The 20,524-nt window shown below is 35.5% G+C and overlaps 1 protein-coding gene across 1 annotated transcript in view; it reads right to left on the reverse strand.

Annotated features, from left to right (window-relative positions):
• Positions 1-20,524, reverse strand: part of TNNI3K (TNNI3 interacting kinase) — a 301,789-nt gene that overhangs the window by 186,002 nt on the left and 95,263 nt on the right. Inside the window, exons 10-15 of the mRNA XM_067005786.1 lie at positions 16,298-16,396; positions 12,383-12,521; positions 5,775-5,919; positions 5,585-5,689; positions 2,124-2,218; positions 1,362-1,511 (exon numbers count right to left, since the gene is read on the reverse strand). Of these exons, the coding sequence (XP_066861887.1) occupies positions 1,362-1,511; positions 2,124-2,218; positions 5,585-5,689; positions 5,775-5,919; positions 12,383-12,521; positions 16,298-16,396 (733 nt within the window). The remainder of the gene's footprint in view (positions 1-1,361; positions 1,512-2,123; positions 2,219-5,584; positions 5,690-5,774; positions 5,920-12,382; positions 12,522-16,297; positions 16,397-20,524) is intronic.

The raw sequence follows: 20,524 nt of genomic DNA on the forward strand, positions 1-20,524 counted from the left end.
ACACTCGTGTGTTTATACAATACTCAAGTAAAAAGTAAAAAACATAACAAGCCTATATCTTAACTCATTCCTTGCTATTCCATGTCTGTTCACTTGTCTCTAGTAAAGTAACTCCTATATCATTTCCTCACTAGCAGTCTTCAGACCTATATGTTTTTCTTTCTCCTTGTCTATATCCTTATAATAGCTCTCTATTTGTATCCATCAAACTTCATCTCTCTGTTCATTAATGGACTTCCATGTCCTATTTCAGGCAAAAAACCTTTTAGATCATCTTGGTAGCCTAAGAAATCTTCCAGTTTAGTAATTGCTCTTTTTAAGTATGGTTTTCTAAGATTCTAACATTTAAAAAGATAAGAATAATTCTTTACATACTTTAAACATCCTAATAAGACAATGCAGGCATCAAAGTCTGATATATTTTACAGTATTTAGTCATAACTCTGATTTCAGTACTGTTCCATGTCACCTGAAAATTTACACTCTGTTGGAGTTTATGCGTTTATGTAGAGCTCTCTTAAGAGGTATAGTATATTTTAATAACAATGGCAAAGATGCTATTTTACCTTCTAATTGTGTCTAGTTTCCTCTCCTTTAAAGTGAAAAATTCACTATTAGTAATCTTTATTTCTGGATACTACTATTACCACTATTATTATTACTGAAATTCCAATTATTAGGTATTTATTTTGTGCCAGACACATTTATAAGCAATTTGCACATATTATCTAATTTAATCTTTACAATCTTATGAAGTTGTTATTGTCCTCATTTTTCAGATGAAAAACTAAAGCTCAGCAAGAATAAATAACTTGCCCAAGATCAAGCAACATGGTTTGATTTAAAACCAGGTGTTCTGCCCAAGCTTTCACCTCTTTGAGCTCAAATAAGTTTATACTTAAGCACTAAACATTGATTGCCTTACTTTTTCTAGTGCAGGCATTGTTAGCAGGATTAGATGTGACAAATACTCCCTTTCTTTCTTTGTATTAATTTTATTTTTAATAATTTGAATCCACATCAAAATTCTCCCATATAAGAGGTAAAGACTAGTTCTGCATCTACTCTAAGAAAGTAACTATCATTACCTATCACAATTTTGTTTCTCCAGTATCTAGCAATGTGATATCTCCTTCTCCCTTCAAAATGCCAATACCAAGAATGACTTCAGCTCATCTGCAGCCCAGGAGTTGCTTTCCCTATTGTACTCTTTGATCCAAGTCTCCAACGATTCAAATACAATCTCCAGAGGAAATGGGAGTATACAAGTCATGCAAGCAGAAGAATTATTGATGTACTGGCATAATCTGTGCACAGAGTTCAATGTTATCACTATAGAGATGCAATGGTGAAAAATATACCTTTTTCATAAGCCCACATTAAACATGTCTGCTCATCTTTTTCACCACTAGACCTGCTTGGATCACAAGCTACCAGATTCATATCAGCTCCGTTATCCAGTAAGAACTGAACCAGGTGAATGTGACCATGGTAGCAAGCAGAGTGCAATCCTATAATAGAAAAGAATGAAATAAGAATGAAAAGTGTGAAAGGAGAAAAGGGGAAAACTGAAACCCAATTTTCAAAAGACAGTCATTACCACATAATAGAATTGTTGCCATAGATATACAGCAAGGGTTGATTTCTTTGACAAAGAATTAATTCTGTCATTGAGCAAACAAGACATTGTTTAGGAAAAGAAGTACCTAGTTGATCTATATAGACTACCTTTTGCTTATCACAATTTCTAGTATTTCTATATCCACTGTAATTACCAGAATAAATGTTAGCAACTTTGTACAAATCAAAGAACAAAGACCCCAAACAAGTGTTTTTTTTTTCAGCAGCAAGCCAAGGGCAAGGCAGTATGATAAGTCTGTTCCTGGTGCAGATCATAATGGGTGCATTGACTGTAGATACTTTAGCACAATAATGAAACTGACCAAAGTCAGTCTGCTTTTTATTATCACCATGCACCACCAATTTAAATGATGTTATTGATAAAATATTCCCCCTTATTGGGGTTGACCACTCCCACGCCACCCCCCCCAACCCCGAGCCCACCACTTTTCTTAAGCATTCACATGCATCAGAAACTGGTGATGTTCTCACCACAGTCTTACCTGTGTGCCCATCCCTTCCTTGGTGGTTGATGCTTATGACATTCTGATCAAGAAGAAATTTAACCAGGTCAATGCTCTTGCCATAGGTACAAGCACTGCAAAAATGTAACACAGGGAAAATAGAAGGCTGAATGTATGCACTCCAAATTAATATATTGAAGCCCTGACTCCCATAACCTTATACTGTGACTATAATTTAAAGAGGTATAATTTATAGAGGTAATTAAGTGGAAATGGAATAATTAGGATGGGCCCTCATGAAATATGACTCGTGTCCTTATAAAAAGGGAAGATTAGTATACAGATGACATGAACAGACGGACAACCATGTAAAGACACAAAAAGAAGGTGGCCATCTGCAATACAAAGAGAAAGGCCTCAGAAGAAAATGAACCTGACACCTTGATCTTGGACTTTTGATCTTGATCTTGGACAATTCCAGCCTCTAGAATTGTGAGAAAATAAATTTCTGGTGTTCAAGCCACCCAGTCTGTGGTATTTAGTTACGGTAGCCGTAGAAAATTAAAACAGCCCTGATTCACCCAGGCTATTCTAGATGCGGATGTTTATATAAGTGCCAAAAAGACAGATGAGAGAAGAGGGAAAGAGAGAGGAGAAGGAGGTGATAAGAAAAAAAAAGCAATAAAGCAATAGAATCCTAAGATTCTCAAATATGGGCCTTCAAGAAAGGAGCTGCATAAAATTTCTAGCATTTTCTTATTAAATATTAAATATTTCCTATGATATTAATTCTTTTCTAGGCATTCTGCAGGGCAACTGAATGGAATGGGGGAACACAGGAAGGTTCTGAGAGATTTAGGTGACAAGTTAGACTTGTGATTGCACCTGAAGTGGGAAGAGGGGCAGTCTTGTGAGATCTGATGCTAATTCCAGGTAGGCAGTGCCAAACTGAAATGAATTTTAGGACACCCACTCGGTGTCTGTAGAGAACTGGAGAATTGTTTGGTGTAGAAAAATCTCACACAAAACTGGTATCATGTGTTTCAGAAGTGAGGTATTGAGTGTTGAGGTAGAGTACAGAAAAACAGTGTTTTTTCCTTCCAGATTTGTTCTAGAAGTAGTAGTTCACTGGATCTTACTCTTTCCTCTCCCTGGGATGACTTTGCCTAAATCCTTTTTCCTCTCATGGGATATTATTATTTTCTTTAAATAAATGCCATTATTTATCTAGTTGAACTATTGCTTCCTCTATGAAGTCTTCTCATGAACCAAAGGCTGAGTTCATTGCTATCTCCTCTGCTTCCTTGTAATTTCAGTTTTATGGCACTTATCATATTGTGTTATGGTAATGAATACACCTCTGTGTGTTCTGATACCTTACAATAGAGTTCCTTTAAGGAGGGAAGGGACTGTGTCATGTTAAGGTTCCTACCAGCAACAAAAGGCAGGTCCTTAACAAGCCTTTCTTAAATAATTAAGTGAATAAAAAACAACCATCTCAGTGTAATAGATCATATCACTATTAGTTATTTGTATTATAAATAGGACCATTAACACTATACTTTTAATGTTCCTTTGTCTGAATTACCTCATTGTTTCGGTTCAAAGCAACTATTTATAGGAAATTATGAATTCTGAACATATATATATATATGTGTGTGTGTGTGTGTACGTGTGTATACAAATGTGTATACATACAAACATATGAAAACAATAACAGGAATGTACTAAGTGCTGCTATGTGTAAAGCATTGTGCTTTGTACATAGAAAAATTCATAACTGTAGTCAGTTCCTTATATAAAAGGAGAATTTCTTTTATAAATATGTACTTTAAATGAATAGAATAAAAATATTAATATGTTATTCCTAGTAGCCACAGGTTTGCACAAAATAAAACAACTGGATACATACTTTTAACTTACTTCACTAATCTTGTCATATAGACAATCTTCTGAAGGTGACAATAACCCTCTGATTATAGTCGGTTTCAATTTATGTGCACAAAGTAGCAAAATGATTTGAAAACTAGCCTGTGGTGTCAGCCTCCACAAGAATGACCTAATGGGTAGAGGACACTAGTAACCCATACATATCCGTTCTGCCAACTGTCCCCTTCAGGGACAAATTCCACTGGTACACTTTGAAGGCATGATCTGAAGAGTTCTTGAATCTGTTCTGTTACAGAGTGTGTAGAAAACAGACACAATATTTTGGTACTAGAACATGAAGATGTATAAAAACACAGGATTTGGAATTAGTCAGGCATTTAATACATATTTTTCTAGCCATAACAGTCTTTGGCAAGTTACTTAGTTTCCTTGAGCCTCAATTTTCTCATTGGTAAAAAAGGGACAGTAAATCCAACTTCATAAAATGGTTATGAGGATTAAATGAGATAATGAATGCAAATCATCCAGCATATATTCACTGTTCCATAAATGGTAGTTTTCTTCACTTCCCTTTTGGCTGACCTCTTTGGGTGATAAGAAAAATCTGGAAATCCAAAGTGAAATTTGACAAGTTGATGCGTGATGCAGAAGTGTAAGCTTAATTTTAGTTCAGTATTAAAAAAAAGTGTCTCATTTCTATTATTCACTAGTACAGGACAAACACTACGTAAATAACATACTAGTCTCAAATACATGTTTTAGAGGTTGCTACCTAGCCAAGAGATCTGTAATATGTAGGTAAATAATCTTATATTCAAGGTTTACTCAATTCAAATGACTATGTTTTTATTTTTCTAAGCAAAACAGTAACCTGTTAAAAAATGAGTTTTAAATTTTATAAAACATCTGCCTTCCTTTTGGACATTTTAGGGAGTTATGTGCTTGAGTTCTTAGCAAATTTTCCCTCACTCTCTCTCCTTCTTTCTTCTTTTCTTTGTCACAACTTTTCCAAACCCAGCTGCCCCTTCAGGGTGCTTTTCCAGAGCATGTTGCAAAGGACTATAATTGATTCCTAGCAAGGAGCTAATGCCTTCTTAGGTACCTCAGTGGCCACCGTGTGACTAAGCTCTTACAGGTTCACAGATGGAGGTCTTAGATATGTAGATACATTTGCACATAAGGTTTAAGTGGTAAGGAAAAAAATGTCACATTTGATGCTGATGAATTCTGGTAATTATATTCTTGTCGGAGGAGGATTATGGGTACTGCTCCTTTTGGCAGCTTTCTGCAGAGTGAAGTGGAAGAATAGGAGCAATATGCTTACAGATGTTGATATGCCTGTTGCCTTGGCAACATCAGTCCCTGTCTTTGTGGCTGCTGCCAGGAAGGCAGCACCTGGCTCTGGCCCCATCTGTTGTACTGACTGCAGCATCTGCGTCTACCTTTTCTTCTGTGCATTTAGCTTGGGCTCCTTGTCCTCTACCCACCCTCTGGTCTTGCTCTCTGATTGCAACATCTGCCACTATTCATTCTTGCTTTATGTACATGACTTCCGGTGTTGTAGGGTATTAGCTAAGTTTAGAGGCTATTGCACTTAAATATTCTTTTACCTGTGAAAAGCCGTTTCACTGAAGATGTTTTCTTTAGTCAGACTTTCTATTCCTGATATTTGGATGATGTCCTTGGCAACTTCAAATTTGCCATTGTAGCATGCCCTAGAGTTAAGAAAATATTTTGAGAATAGTAAGAAGGTACACGTAGTATACCTGGAGTACCTATGGAAGTATACATAATACTCACAGGTGCAAAGGGGTGTCTCCATAGATATTAACAACATGTGGCTGAACTTCTAAATTGCTCTGGAGCAGGTACTTCACTATATCGTGGTGTCCAAAGCGAGAACAGAAATGGAGTGGAACATGATCTTCATTGTCCTGAGCATTGACTGTCATCAAAAGAAAGGGAAAGATATGTTATCTGGAATCCTCTATTTCTCAACCTGCTCATGTGTAGTATCAGGGACTTTTCTAAGTGCCTGAGAGACTCCTGGAAATTGCCAATTAATGACAAAAATAAAGGAAATTAAGTGCCACCAATTAAAAAAGTTATAATTCTATCCTATAGCCTATTTCCACATTAAGCAGGCTTTCTTCTAGCTCCCATAAATCTATGGAATGCATCTAATCAAATCTACCTTGCATACCATATGACCCAGCAATCCCACTACTGGGCAAATACCCCGAGAAAACCATAATTCATAAAGAATCATGTACCACAATGTTCATTGCAGCTCTATTTACAGTAGCCAGGACATGGAAGCAACCTAAAGGTCCATCGACAAATGAATGGATAAAGAAGATGTGGCACATATATACAATAGAATATTACTCAGCCATAAAAAGAAACAAAATTGAGTTATTTGCAGTGAGGTGGATGGACCTAGAATTTGTCATACAGAGTGAAGTAAGTCAGAAAGAGAAAAACAAATACTGTATGCTAACACATATATCTGAAGAAAGTAGGGGCAGGACAGGAATAAAGACGTAGATGTAGAGAATGGACTTGAGGACATGGAGAGGGGAAGGGTAAGCTGGGACGAAGTGAGAGAGTGTCATGGACATATATACACTACCAAACATAAAATAGATAGCTAGTGGGAAGTAGCCGCATAGCACAGGGAGATCAGCTCGGTGCTTTGTGACCACCTAGAGGGGTGGGATAGGGAGGGTGGGAGGGAGACGCAAGAGGGAGGAGATATGGGGATATATGTATATGTATAGCTGATTCACTTCATTATGAAGCAGAAACTAAAACACCAGTGTAAAGCAATTATACTCCAATAAAGATGTTAAAAAAAATCTACCTTGCACAATGGAAGAGTTCAAGAAACTAATAAGTATCTAAAAGGCACTCATAGCCTTATTTCCACAAGTATCTCCTTTCAAATTGATTCCCCTTTCACCCCCATGGAAGATGTTAAAAATTTCAGACTCTGGACAGAGCACCATTTCCCAAAATTTTGGCTCAATATGCTAGCATGGGGCCTAGTACTCTGTATGTTTGCAATACTGTGTAGGAGGTTCTGATGTCCCCTTAACTGAGAAATGTCACACTGCGGTATACAAAGCATGGTACAATGAAAAGGCAGCAAGTTTTAGAGTGAGGAAGACCTCATTAATTGTATTACCTAAGATAGTTATTTAACATTAACTGTTAAACTGATTACTCAGTAGCGGGCATTTGACCTTCTCTTTGTCCAATCCAGCCTTATAACCTCTTCTGACATTTGGGAAAATCCCTATACTGAAAGTACTGACTAGAGGCCAAGATCACCTTTTATCATAGAAGCTGAAAAAATGCTTTCCAAGCCTCCTTTGCAGTTAGGGGCACAGAATTACTAGAGGGTGACCATATGTCCGGGTTTAGGCTTGTTATCGTAGCATAATTTTTAATAGTGACCCTTTCACTCTCAACCACGCCCTGGTTGGACACTTATCTACAGGCTCTTCCAATCAACATGTTATTTCAGACTCTGACATCAGAGCTGATGACACACAAAAGGAGAGTCTATTCTATCTTGGCAAAGTAGCAGTGGTAGAATAGCTCCATCTAATTTCCAGTGGTACTGTTGCCCAGCCACAGACTGGGTGCCCCACATTGTTGGTGCCAGAAACACAAGTGTTGGTGTGTGTGCCTAGCTGGGGTGGCAGTGCGCCTTCAAAGGATTAGTTTTGGGGTGTGATTCTGGACACCATTTCTCACTGTGAGAATTCCAAACCTGGCTTTCTACTCTGTCCTGGGGAAGATTCTGTGTGCTAATTGATATCCTTTAATATTTCCCCTCATGCTTAAATTAGCAAGCATTAGTTTCCAACACTTGCAAATAAGAACACCTGACTGACACATAGTCATTCCTCAACAAGTATTAAATAATCAATATGCACCAAGCACTGTGCTAGGTGTTGGAGTTATTGATTTCTTATAAGTAACAGTGGATATAATAACACTATTGGTGCAGCAGGGATGCTGAAAGGATTAAGGGAGATCATTTCTAGAAAGTGTCTAGCATGATGCTTATCACAAATTAGATACTTAATAAAAATCTTCACTCTCCTTTTTTACTAATTTCCCTCTTAGAATTTTGCTAAGTGCTAAGGCAAATAAGCTATAAATGCATAGAGTCTATACCCTCAAATAATTTGCAATCTAGTTGAATAGTCAATAATTACAGGCCTGAAGTAATGACAAATCAACACCAAGCTGCTAAATTCTAGATCTGCTTTAGCACAATTTTTAAAACCAAAAATAACCAGATCGACTGCTCTACAACAATTTGTTTTATTATTTTACTACTTTGTCCATCTGTACAGGGTGCTTTATTCAAAATAGAAAATAATAGCCCTTAATAAATCCCATTCATTCTCATTCTTATATATATCTATAAAAGAAATTATCCATAGAACCAAAAGAATTGATAGAATTACTTTTTTAATGATGAAGGATTGGAAAGGAAAAAAAGGCAAGATAAGAGTTAATTTCAAAAAATTCAAATATAATCATCATTTAACATTTAATGAACACTGGTTTAGGCCTTATAGCTGCTATATTTGTAGACAATAATTCTTATTTTATCAACCTGCAAGATCTTAAGCCAAAGGGAAATCTTTAACAAAGTTCCTGAACTCCTCCTTCCAAGACTGTTATTGAAAAATAAATCTTTGAATCTTTTATATTAATGAGTGGCTCAGAAGGACACACTTCCTTCAGAAGAATTTTCCTGGTTGTTTTGATTATCTTCCTTTTTAAGATACTTTTCCTTTGTTCACATTCTGTTGGAAGCCAGGGAAAGTCAATACCATGAGTCAAAGCTTGAGGACAGCAGGGAGTCCAGGGCATCAGGAGGTCACATGTGAGCTCTTGAGGGCCAGAGGGGACATTGTAAAGCAGAATGAAGCACAATATTCCATTAATTCATAATTTTCCTTTAGCCATACATGTCCCCACCCAACATTATTCTTCTCTAGTTGAATCAATAAACTTCAAAGCAGACTCTTTACTTGGTGAATTACCTGCAATGGCCTAGACATTATTCCCATCAAAGAAGATATAAATACCAACCAAAGGGGCAAGCCAGAAGAAATCTGCATCAGACGCAGAGTTTATATATATATATATATATATATATATATATATATATATATATACACCTGTATTTCTGCTTCAGTCCTTCTGATCCCTTAATTTTGTCTTAGACCAATTTGCAAAAACAAAAGTGCATATATTATTATTCTTACCTGAGGAAAACTGAATGTATGAATGACATTCTGTTTGCTCTAACATCGTATTTAGAGATTTAAGTAAAGGAAAATTTCAAGCAAAGGAATACATGTAACTCATTATTAGGAAAATATTTGGTCACTAGTCCTCTACTTTGAAGAGAGTATATGTTCAGTAATGTCTTTTGAAAGAAAGATTGGATGAATGGGTAGGTAGCTGGATGCTACTTCTTGTTTATTTCTGCTCATTGACCTTAAAGATAAAATAAAAATTTCCATATTAACCCAGCAATGTTAGGACATCCCACCAGCTCTCTAAAGCAACTCCCAAGTGTGTCTTAAATACATTTTCAGTAACAAATCTATGTGATAGTTCTGACAAGACACATTTTTAAAAATAAATTACTTCTCCTTGCTGGCCATGCCCTAGAAATTTTTGTGACTTTCTCTAGTATCCAGTCCTCCAGTTAAGAGAACTATAGCATTCAACATTCAGATGACAAAAAATTAATAGTTTCTGAATTTAACATTTTCCATTTTTAACTTTATTAAAATGATAAATTGTGTCTCTATTTTCCTCCTATGGAGTCCAGCAATATCTTGACCTTTTCAATCTCATTCGATAAGCACTGCAGTTCTCCTTTTTAATTGCCCTACGAGGTATAAGGAAGAAGACTAGAGACTTAAAACATATGTGACTGAATAGGTCAACCTCACAAACATGAGGAACGTGCTTTTGGAAATACATTTTGGCTAATTTGCAACTTGAATTTATTTTCATTTGTGACATTCTGTTACCACGGAAACATGCTGTAAATACAAGATTTCAAATTGCGCTCCTTTTGGGGTCATTCATTTATTCTTCCCCTTGTGTACATTAACCACAGGCAAAGTCCAGATCTAAAATAAATCATCTGGAGGCTTAGATACATTTTGGAATAAGTAAACCAACTGATAATAAATCTTGTGCAGTGTCCACCAGCACAAAAGATTTTCTGATTTATTCTTTGCAATTGGTTGAAGTGCAAAAGGGACTTAAATATCAAGTGTATATTAGAAGGAAGTAAAAATACTTAAAAATCTGAGTCATGTCACTTGATTTTTTTAAATGATTGAGTAGGAGGCATGTAGTGCTTGTGTGAGTCAGAAAGAAAATGTTAAAAATTACATCATATGACGCTGGTATGTACCGGGAATACGGGTGCAGTACACATTTCAATGCCTTTTGTAGAAGAGTCCTTTGATCCTGGAGACACGCTGATCATAAATGACACTCATTTTGACACCACTGAGCTTTGGAGTTTTGCAGAGGAATAAAAGGCTGAGGTTGGCCTTGATAATAAAGGAAAAATGTGAGTGGTTCCTGACCCCTTGGAAGAGGGAGGCAGTTTCAAAAACAATTATGTGTTCAGTGATTCACATTGGTGTACCTCTGCCTATCCTAAACTAACAGAATCAAAGAGACTGCCTAAACAAGGTCCAGATAACAGCATTCCTTGCATTCTGACAACACAAGTGGTTTATGATAATGCTATAGAAAAAATTCCTGAGTTATTACACACTGGCTCAGAAAATGATACAAACTACATTTCTCAAACGTTACCAAATAAAATGGCCCTGTTTCCAACATTGAAATGAAATTGCCCTAGCCTCTTGCTACAGTTGTCTCTGGGAGCCTTTGTGTTTTCCTTAGAGTAATGAAAACATTGATTAGTTTTATTAACTGAATATCAATCTCAATTTTGGACCAAGGAAATGGCAGTTCTATAGATCTGACAACCTTGTGCTTTTGGAAATGTGCATCATTTCTGCTGCAAAGGCCAGCAGTTCTTACAGCTGGGCTTTTAATTAGGTCTCTTGGGGGTCAGTGGAAGAATGCTGGATATGCCTGAGAGAATTTAATGACAAGATGTAACTCTGAGTGAATTTGTGTCAAAAAATTAAGTTTGTGAGGAAGAGGAAAAAAGAGAAAGCTTTTTTTCAATACTTTCAATTTTCCAAAATTCATTTTGTAATTAAAAAACTAAAAAGTTGCAGGAAATTCTATTTTACTAAATGCATCTAAAATCTTTCTGTGTATTCTAAAGGTTTTATTTTTCCCAACCTGATCACATTCTAACTCTATTTCCATTAAAAATAACAGTAGTATAAAATACTGGGGAGAATGTGGGGAGCAACTGGAACTCTCATATATAGCTGTGGGAGTGAAAAATATTGCAAACACTTTGGAAAGTTATCTCAAATTTCCTAAAAAGTTAACCATGTGCATGCCCTTTGATGCAGTAATTCTCTCTCTCTCTCTCTCTCTCTCTCTCTCTCTCAAAACACGCACGCAAGCACGCACGCACACACACACACAACGAAGAGCGATTAACACATATATTCACAAGAAGAACTGAATGTTTCTGGCAGCTATATTCACAAAAGTCAAACACTAGAAACATTTAACCTTCCATTACAAGGAGAATGGATAAACAGTTAAATTGTGGGAAATTCATAGAATTTTCGGTAATAAAAAAGAGCAAATTATGATTCATGCAACAACATGGATAAAAGTCAAAATCATCTTGTTAATCAAAAGAAAGCAGTCACAAAATTATATCAACTTCAAGAACAGAAGAAAAGCTAACCTATAGCAATAGAAGCCAGAATATTGATTATCTTTGGTGGTGAAAGCTATTTACTAAGAAGTGGGCAACAAGGAACTTTCCAGGTGAAATATTTTCAACTTTCCAGATGAAAATATGTCTATATCTTGATCTGGGTGGCTTTTACATGGGTGTATCCACAAGCAAATATTCACTTAAGTCAATATTCAGTTAAGATTTGAGAATTTTGCTATATGTAAAATTTACCTCAATTAAAAAAAAGATTAGTGAATAACAAAAAGTAGGAAAAATTCAGGAAAACTCCTTACTTTTACTGCAGCACCTAATACATTAAGAGTTGAGCTAAAATATTTAAAGAAGGATTAACATATAGGTTTAATTAATATATTAAAAATAATAAATTATGACTTGTGGAATGAGTACAAGATTAATCAACTTAGATTATTCTCTAATAAATAAGTAGAAGTAAAAAGCATACATAAAGTAAAAGATAGCAAATTTCTTCTTCTAAACATAGTCTTACCATCTGCTTTGTTGCCTTCTTCCACCAAGAGTTTCGCAATATTAAAGAATCCTTTTGCAGATGCTAGGTGGAGGGGCCTATCTCCGACTTCACCGCTTACATTTACATCAGCACCAAATTTCAAAAGGAGGCGGGTTACCTAAAGGATCCATGCATTTGAAATTAGCATCAAATGCCAAACAGTAATGCAATGCCTTAAGCAATATGGAAGGAGACATACCATTTAGGTTTTCTCTTGGATACTTTTTGCCTGAAAATAACAGAAATTCTTAACTGGCCTAAACAATAAGGAATTTATTATTATATCACCTAGCAAGAAATCTAAAACTGGAGCAATTTCAGGGTTGGGTCTTCATTGTATCAATACATAAATAGTCTTCTCTCAAGTCACCCATAATCTTCTCTGAACAATCTTTTCTAAAGTCCTTCTGGCCAGAGCCAGCAGTGCTTACTTGATTCTTGATTTTCATAGAGGTTCCATGCATAGGTCACCAATGGTTATCTTGCTACCGGGGTTCTGAGTCCTTATTTGATTTGTGAGTAAACAGGAGATAACCACATTAGCCCCCAGCATCTTCCCAAATTAGCTGAGATTCACATCCAAGAGGACAGAGAGAGATGAAGTAATAAACAACTCAAGAGTTTCCAGGGGTTGTTTCAGGTAATTTATGGGATTCCTTCAAATTATTTATATATTCACTTAGGAACCTTCCAAATAATTTATCTAAAATTGACATTACCTCCCCTGTGAGGAGGTAATTTTTAGGACTCATAGTGATCCCAAGAGATAAGTTAGGATGCACCCATGCCATTAAAATAACAATTATGGGAGGACTCCTCAAAAGTCTTGACCATTGTGGCATCAGCATAAAAGTGAATTCAAGCTCTAAAACTATTTTGTGGCAGCAAATAAATATATCTTGAGCAGAAGCCTCTCAAGAATATGATATATTCGATAGAAATTCTAGGCAAAAAATTAGCTGGGTGAGATATGGGAAAACTTCCTATTGCGTGCAGTAAGTAAAGAACAATTGGAAATTGGGCTTCTGCTTATTAGGTATGTCACCTTGAATAAATTATTTGGCCTTTTGAAAATTCAGTTTCTTCATTGCTAAAATGGGAATGCCTCATAGAGTTGTTGTGAGAATTAAATAAGTTATTACACATAAAGTACTTAGAAAAGTGCCTGGTACTCAATAAATGATAGCAGAAGTGGTAGCACCAATGTGGAACACGTGTATTTTATCTATTTCTTGGCTAATGGGCAGACCAATACTTAATTCAAGAGAAATCTGAACAGTAGATATTTAGTCTCAAGAACCTTGCACTCCTAAGCAGATATTTCTACTTACACAGGCTCCATAAATTCTGATTATGTGACTTTATAATGGACAGATTTAAACTATTTTTGAAATCGATTGTCTATTAAGCACTATTATTATATACCTAGGAAATATTGCTGTTGGTAAAAAACATCTACTCTTCCACTTAAAATAAGTAAATAAGCAAATGGCAAGGAACATGGCACATTAGGTACATTTATATATCGAATGTGCCATTCTCCTGTCAGCATATTTTAGTAAATGACAATAGCTTCCATAAATTACTTATGTGCTGTCTTTGCACATAGTAAGTGAGTCCCTTATCTTAAAAGGGCCATCCACATTTTAGCATAATTTTATAAGACTGTGACTATATATTCAGGGAAAGTAAACAAATTTAGCTCTCCACACAACATGCATAGAAGCTCTTTATGTTTCTGCTGGGTCATGAGGTTAATCGTCAAAGAGGATGACTCTACAAATAACAGGCTCTGTGTATATCCTGTCTGTGCGTGAAGTCAGAAAAATATGAAGTTTTTTCATCACCTGAGTTTTGGACCCAGTACTTTCAGAAGCATTTTCAGTGCTCAGCTCTCCAGGGCACCCCAGTGCACTCTGAGCAGCATATCAATGAAATGAGCAATCTTCCCTAGCTAGAGGTCACACTTCACAGGTCTGAGACTGTCCAGGCACATGCCAGCCAGCAAAGAAATAAAGGCAGAATGACTAGAACAGCACAGAGACACAAGTAAGTTTGATTTGCAACTTGGGATCCTCAGGCAGTGCAATGGCATGACCTGTACAAAGATAAAATGGTATAATTCTGCTGCATGACTGAGACCAGATCTAGAGAGATAAAATGAGGAAGAGTAAAAACAGAATGTCAAAAGAACAGTTAAGTTTTGATTATCTAATTACATTTGTATTTCTGTTTTATTTGGTTCTATTGAGTTTCTTGAGTATAGCTAAAAGACAGTGTTTGAAAAGAGCATATAAAATTTTTCTTTCAATATGTTAAGGTTGAAAATCAGTGGACTGTGGAATTATAGCACCAGGTCTTGAATTCTAGCTCCACTACTTCAGTAAATGGCCTGGACTTTATGATTTCTCCCACTGATAGAAGGGGGATAAGAAGAGGCTCTTCGGTACAACAGAATGAAGATTGGCTTTGGGATCAGACAGACCTGAATACATACTCCAGCTCTTCTACTTATTAGCTGCATGACTCTGGCATGCTACCTGACCTGAGTAAGCTCCATGTGTATCATTGATTAGAAGGGATAAATAACAGCTGATTTTAGGGTTGGGGCAAAATTAGAAAAATATCCACATAAAGGTCTTAACATAGTGCCTGTCCCATAGTATGAGTTTGCTCACATGGTAACTCTTATTAAGTTCATAAGGTTGTCATGAAGGTCAAATGAAATTATTTGTTGAATGATGCTACATTGTAAACTTTAAAGCATTCTATACATATTATTACTTAATTACAGATTATCAAAATTTATAAATATGTTTCTGATACATAACTATATATTTAAAGCAATTATATATTTAAAGCACATTTCGTGATTGTTTTTTAGTTTATGTAGGTTATTCCATATATTAGTTTCCTGTTGCCACTGTAGCAAATTACCACAAAATTATTGGATGAAAAAAACACATTTTTATTCTCTTAGAGTTCTGGAGGTCAGAAGTCCAAAATCAAGGTGTTGGCAGGTTGCATTCCTTCTGGAGGCTTTCATTTCCTTACTTTTCAGCTTCTACAGGCTGCCTGCATCCCTTAGCTTGTGGCCCCTTCTTGTATCACTTGAATGTACTGTTTCCATTGTCACATCTCCTACTACTCACTCTGATTTTCTGCTCTCTATTATATGGACCCTTGTGATTACATCAGGTCTACCCAGAGAATCCAGGATAATCTCCCCATTTCAAGATCCTTAACTTGATCACATCTGCAAAGTCCCTTTTAAGGTAACATTCACAGGTTCCACAAATTAGAACGTGAACATGTGAACATATTTTGGTAGACACTTTTTAGCCTACCACATGCCAGGTCACTAGAAAAGAGGAAACTCCATTTCTAAAAGTTATCTTTTTTCAGAGAACTTTTGGAATGGGCTTTATGATTTGTTTTATTGTTAGTGTTAGTATCATCCCAGTGACATTTGTTGAGCATTTGCCAAACAGTTTAAATTAATATTTCATCATAACAGCAACCCTATGAGGTAGGTACTATTAATATTTTTTTCATTTTATAGACAAGAAACTGAGGATCAGGGATATTATACAACCTACACCTGGTCATAAAGCTAGTAATTTTTCAAATTCAGGCCGATTTCTATAGCCACACACTTACCCATATACTCTACTGCCTCCCTCGTGTACTAAAGTAGTCAGTAAAAATGTATAACTTGGTAGCTGCTATGTTTCTATGGATCTACAAAAGCTCTTCAAGGGGGGAACTGATGAGCAGATGGCAAAACTAATTCAAAGGGTATCTTAAATATCCTTTCTTTGAACCTAGTACAGTTCAAGAAAAGCCTGGAACACTTAAGTGATGCCCCAGGCTTCGGAAATGCCACTGACTTACCTGTTCATGCCCATAGTATGCTGCAATGTGCAATGGAGTGAAAAAAACTGCATCTTGAACGTTGATGTTAGCTCCATGTTGCAGTAGTACATCAGCAGCCTGGACAAGAAAGAGAGCTGGGTTAGGAGATTCATTGGTGTCATCTGCCCATCAAAATTCATTTTACAATTACAATGTACAACTCTTCTTTGGGGGTCCCCATCCTAAAACACAATTTTCTTCCATCTCCTTTCTCTGCAATCTCCAATGGCTTGCTTTGGCCTAGAAAATAAAAACCAAGCCCCTCACTATCACATTCAAGGGCATCTCAATCTGATGGTACCCTTTTAAATGTATTTCCCATTACTCCCTTTCATAAACCCAATTGTACAATCAAACTGCACTCAGTTTCCTACTTCTCAGTCTTTGTTCACATTATTTCCTCAGTCAAAAGGTCTCTTCTGTCCAATCTACAGATGTTTAAACACAAGCTAAATGCCATCTCCTCCAAGATTTCTTTACTTTCCCTCCCTTCATTGCCAACTGACTTGCTAAAATTAAGTCTTCCTTCCTTTTAAATCTCATTTAACTTTTTTCATGTCATTTAGAACATTTAAAAATTTATATACATGCCTTATCCTTATTAAAGAGCAAATTCTTTAAGGACAAAGTATATATCAAATTCATCTTTATAATCCTACACTAGCATGTTGCCATGCAAATAGTAATCATTCAATAAGAACTTGTTGAATGAATGAATGAATAAACAAATGAATGAGTGAAAAAAACTAGCAGGAGCTATTGGCCAATGAAAGGCACAGATTGCCAACAAATCTGCTCACCCTTTAGATTTCTTCTACTAAAGGCTCATCTCTAAGACTCTTTTCTCTAGAAAACTGATTGAAATCATTTCCTCCAGATGTGTTCATTTTCACTGTGAATTTTCCTAGTGCACTCTCTATTCTTCAGTTGGTAAAATAATACACATTTGGGGAAATTTTCAAAAGTCTGTTAGACTTAGAAGAGAGAACATGAAGATGAGATCCAAGAGCTCAAGGAACATATGCTCGCACACCTCTTCTGTTCCTAGAAACAAATTGCCTCCTAAGTCAAGTTTCCCTGCCTGTTTGAATCAGAGCCCTTCAGAAGTAGTGAAGAGTCATGGACATTACATAAAAAACCAGTATGTTTTAAAGAGGAAGAAATCAAGAATCAAAGGAATTAGGAAATTTCTCAAAGTCATGGAGCAAGTCAGTGTTAGCAGTGAAGTGAATCTCTAGTCTCTCACCACAAGCTTTGTTTCGAAGAGCTCCAGAGTATTAAGTAGTTCATTCATGCAATCATCCATTTGTTCATGTGTCAATACACCACTTATTGAGCATATATGAACTGAAATGATGTTATTTTACATGATTATTCTTACAATTTATTCAATCACTGGGATAGCATTAGAACTGATTGTAATTGTCATACAAAGAGAAAAGGAATTCTTGTTGTAACAGTTGAAATTTCTGGTGGGTCCAAAAATATAATAAGCAGGTGTATAGGCTTCTATACATTCCAAGAACAATGCTTTTTGCTAATATTTGGATATTGCTGACTAATGATCAGCAGAATACACAATGTGTACAGTGAGTTGTTTTACTAATAAAAAATTAAAACTACAATTAACATTTATTGAGGACACATTATGTATCAGACCCTGAACTAAGTACATAAATGGTAACTGGAGTGCCTCTGTTTCACTCCAAAACATAGAAAGATATGTTCTACTCTCCCATTTTAAAGGTGAAGAGACTTCGAAGTTTCTTTCCATCAGGCCCTTCCTGTGACCTTGATCTCATTAACACTAACCTTTAAGTAAATGAACTAACTGACTCAATCTCAGATAAGAGGAAGCTTTCTGTCAGTAGAAGCTTTGTAGATTCAGCTTGGAAAGAATGCTGGAGCCATTTATATCAAATGTCTGGTATCTTAGACTTCACATGCCTGTGAGCTCAATCTTGGGAACCTTTAAAGGAGGTCACAAATGATCAAGGTAAATGAAGCTTTTTACAAATTCTCTTATTTTAAATATAGCATAAAAGAGAGTAGACAGCATGAATTTTTATTGTAAAAAGGATTCTCAAATGTTAAAATATAGAGCCAATTTCTTAGGCATAGTTCTAGAACTTACTTTCATTCTAAAAGATAATGGCTTTTAGGCTTGAATAAATAGTCCAAAGCAATTTTTTTTTTCCTCCTAAGTTTGCACTTATCCAGTCATTCAGAAGGTCAGTCTTTTGGCTGAACAGTCATTAATTATGAAGTGTTGGCCTTCTAAGAAACTTTCAAAATGTAAGTTTTAATGAAACCACACAGAGTCATTATTGAACTATAGGCTTTATTTAGTTTGTTTTAAAATTCAAGGAAATATTTAACTATTGAGAGCAATGTACACTGGAATTATCTGAATAATTTCACAGGTTATTTATATAAGTTGAATGCATTTATTGATTCTTATATTTCGAGTCATGATAGGGAATGTATCTCCTAGCAATCTTATGTGGATATAATATATTGTGATATACAAATATGCCTGTCATGTGGTTAAGACAAATGCACTCATATTAATGTGTAGGCTGGAACATATATCTATCAAATCATTTTAACCATACTTCCCCTACTCCAGAACCTGAAAGAGCTGGTAGGTCAACTTCACCTTTTTTCCACTACATCAAGTCCCATGAAGTCACAAACTGAATCTCTTTTATTCACCACTATGCTAAGGGTAGAATAGGCATCCAAATAATGGTTGAATTGGACTGTATTGCTAGTTTAAAAAAATAGGAATATATACCATCAGTCAGAAGGGAAGTTAAACATTAACAATTAGGACCCAATTATATGATAGAAATTTTAAATAATTCAATTCAACAAACATTTATTGATCATTTTTTTTTGATCGTTTATTTTTAATTAACCTTTAGCAAATCCCAAGTGCCTACTGCATTCCAGGAACTACGACTGAAGTTTTACATACATTGTCTCATTAAGATTTTTGCAGGGCATAAAATTCTGTTGTATTAAAAATTTTTGAGAAAATACATAGTTTTGATTTCTTTCCCCTGAAACAATAACAAAACTACTGGTGAAATTGTATACTTGAAACAAGTCTTATCACAGAAAGGATATCTTAATAATCTTTAAACTCTTTATAGAAATGAATTTTATCATACTTAGATTTGTATAACTGACATATATATCATTATTATTATTATTAAAGAACCAAGGGTCTAATAACTTGGGCTAATAACTTGGTATCCTTTACTGACGGAAGGAATAAGCACCATGAATGCCTATCATTAAGTGGTTGTTTTATGAGCACAAAAAAGTGGATAAGAACACTTTGCTTGGATAGAAGGGAATTACTGTATATATTACCCTTTAAAGATACTTTTATTTACCAGTTGACTCCTCAAAAGATCCAAGTAGTCTCTACAATTTCCAGGTTGTAATTTAAACACTTATTCAAACATTCTGCTCTTTCTTCCTAGAAAACCTCTGTTCTCTTTCTCTGTCTATAACATACCCAGTCTCAAGGCCAAGCTCAGTTCCCAGGTTCTCTGAGAACCATCCACAAATCCTTTACTGTATTAAGCATTTCTTTCTCTAAATGCTTATATTATTTATCCTCACAACTTAATCTTTTCATTAATTATCACTGTGGGTAAACGATTATTATAATAATATCAATTTTTTTAAAACTATTTTTTCATGTTCTAAGCTTGCCTCAATGAAGTATAAGAAGGTTTGACTCCAGGTTAAAAAGATTTTTCACCACTGGAGTTTAATCCTTCTAACTAAAATAGCCAGACCTCATGATTTAAAATTCCAGAGATTTAAAAAGTAATGCCTACAAGAACAAAGGTCCTCATTGTTCTTGTTTGTTGAATGTTTCTCCTACAGTATGACTTTAACTTATTGACTTGGTCCCATTTGGCTCTCCCTCTGAACTTCATCTCATGAAAATCAATGACAGCGATGAAGAAGAAAAAAATGACTGTATCAATAGGAACTAAATGTCTCATGGAAGAGAAAGTAGAATAAGGTAAATTCTACATGGGATAAAATGGCAGTCAATCAGATTTGAAATTGCCAAAATTAAATATAGTGTCTTATACTACCAAGTAGACCTTCAATAAATATCTACACTTTGAAACTAAATTTTTCTGGGCTTTAAGTGATATCTCATTTCCTATGACTTCT

This window comes from Kogia breviceps, chromosome 1 (genome assembly GCF_026419965.1).
Source record: "Kogia breviceps isolate mKogBre1 chromosome 1, mKogBre1 haplotype 1, whole genome shotgun sequence".
Taxonomy (NCBI): Eukaryota; Metazoa; Chordata; class Mammalia; order Artiodactyla; family Physeteridae; genus Kogia; species Kogia breviceps.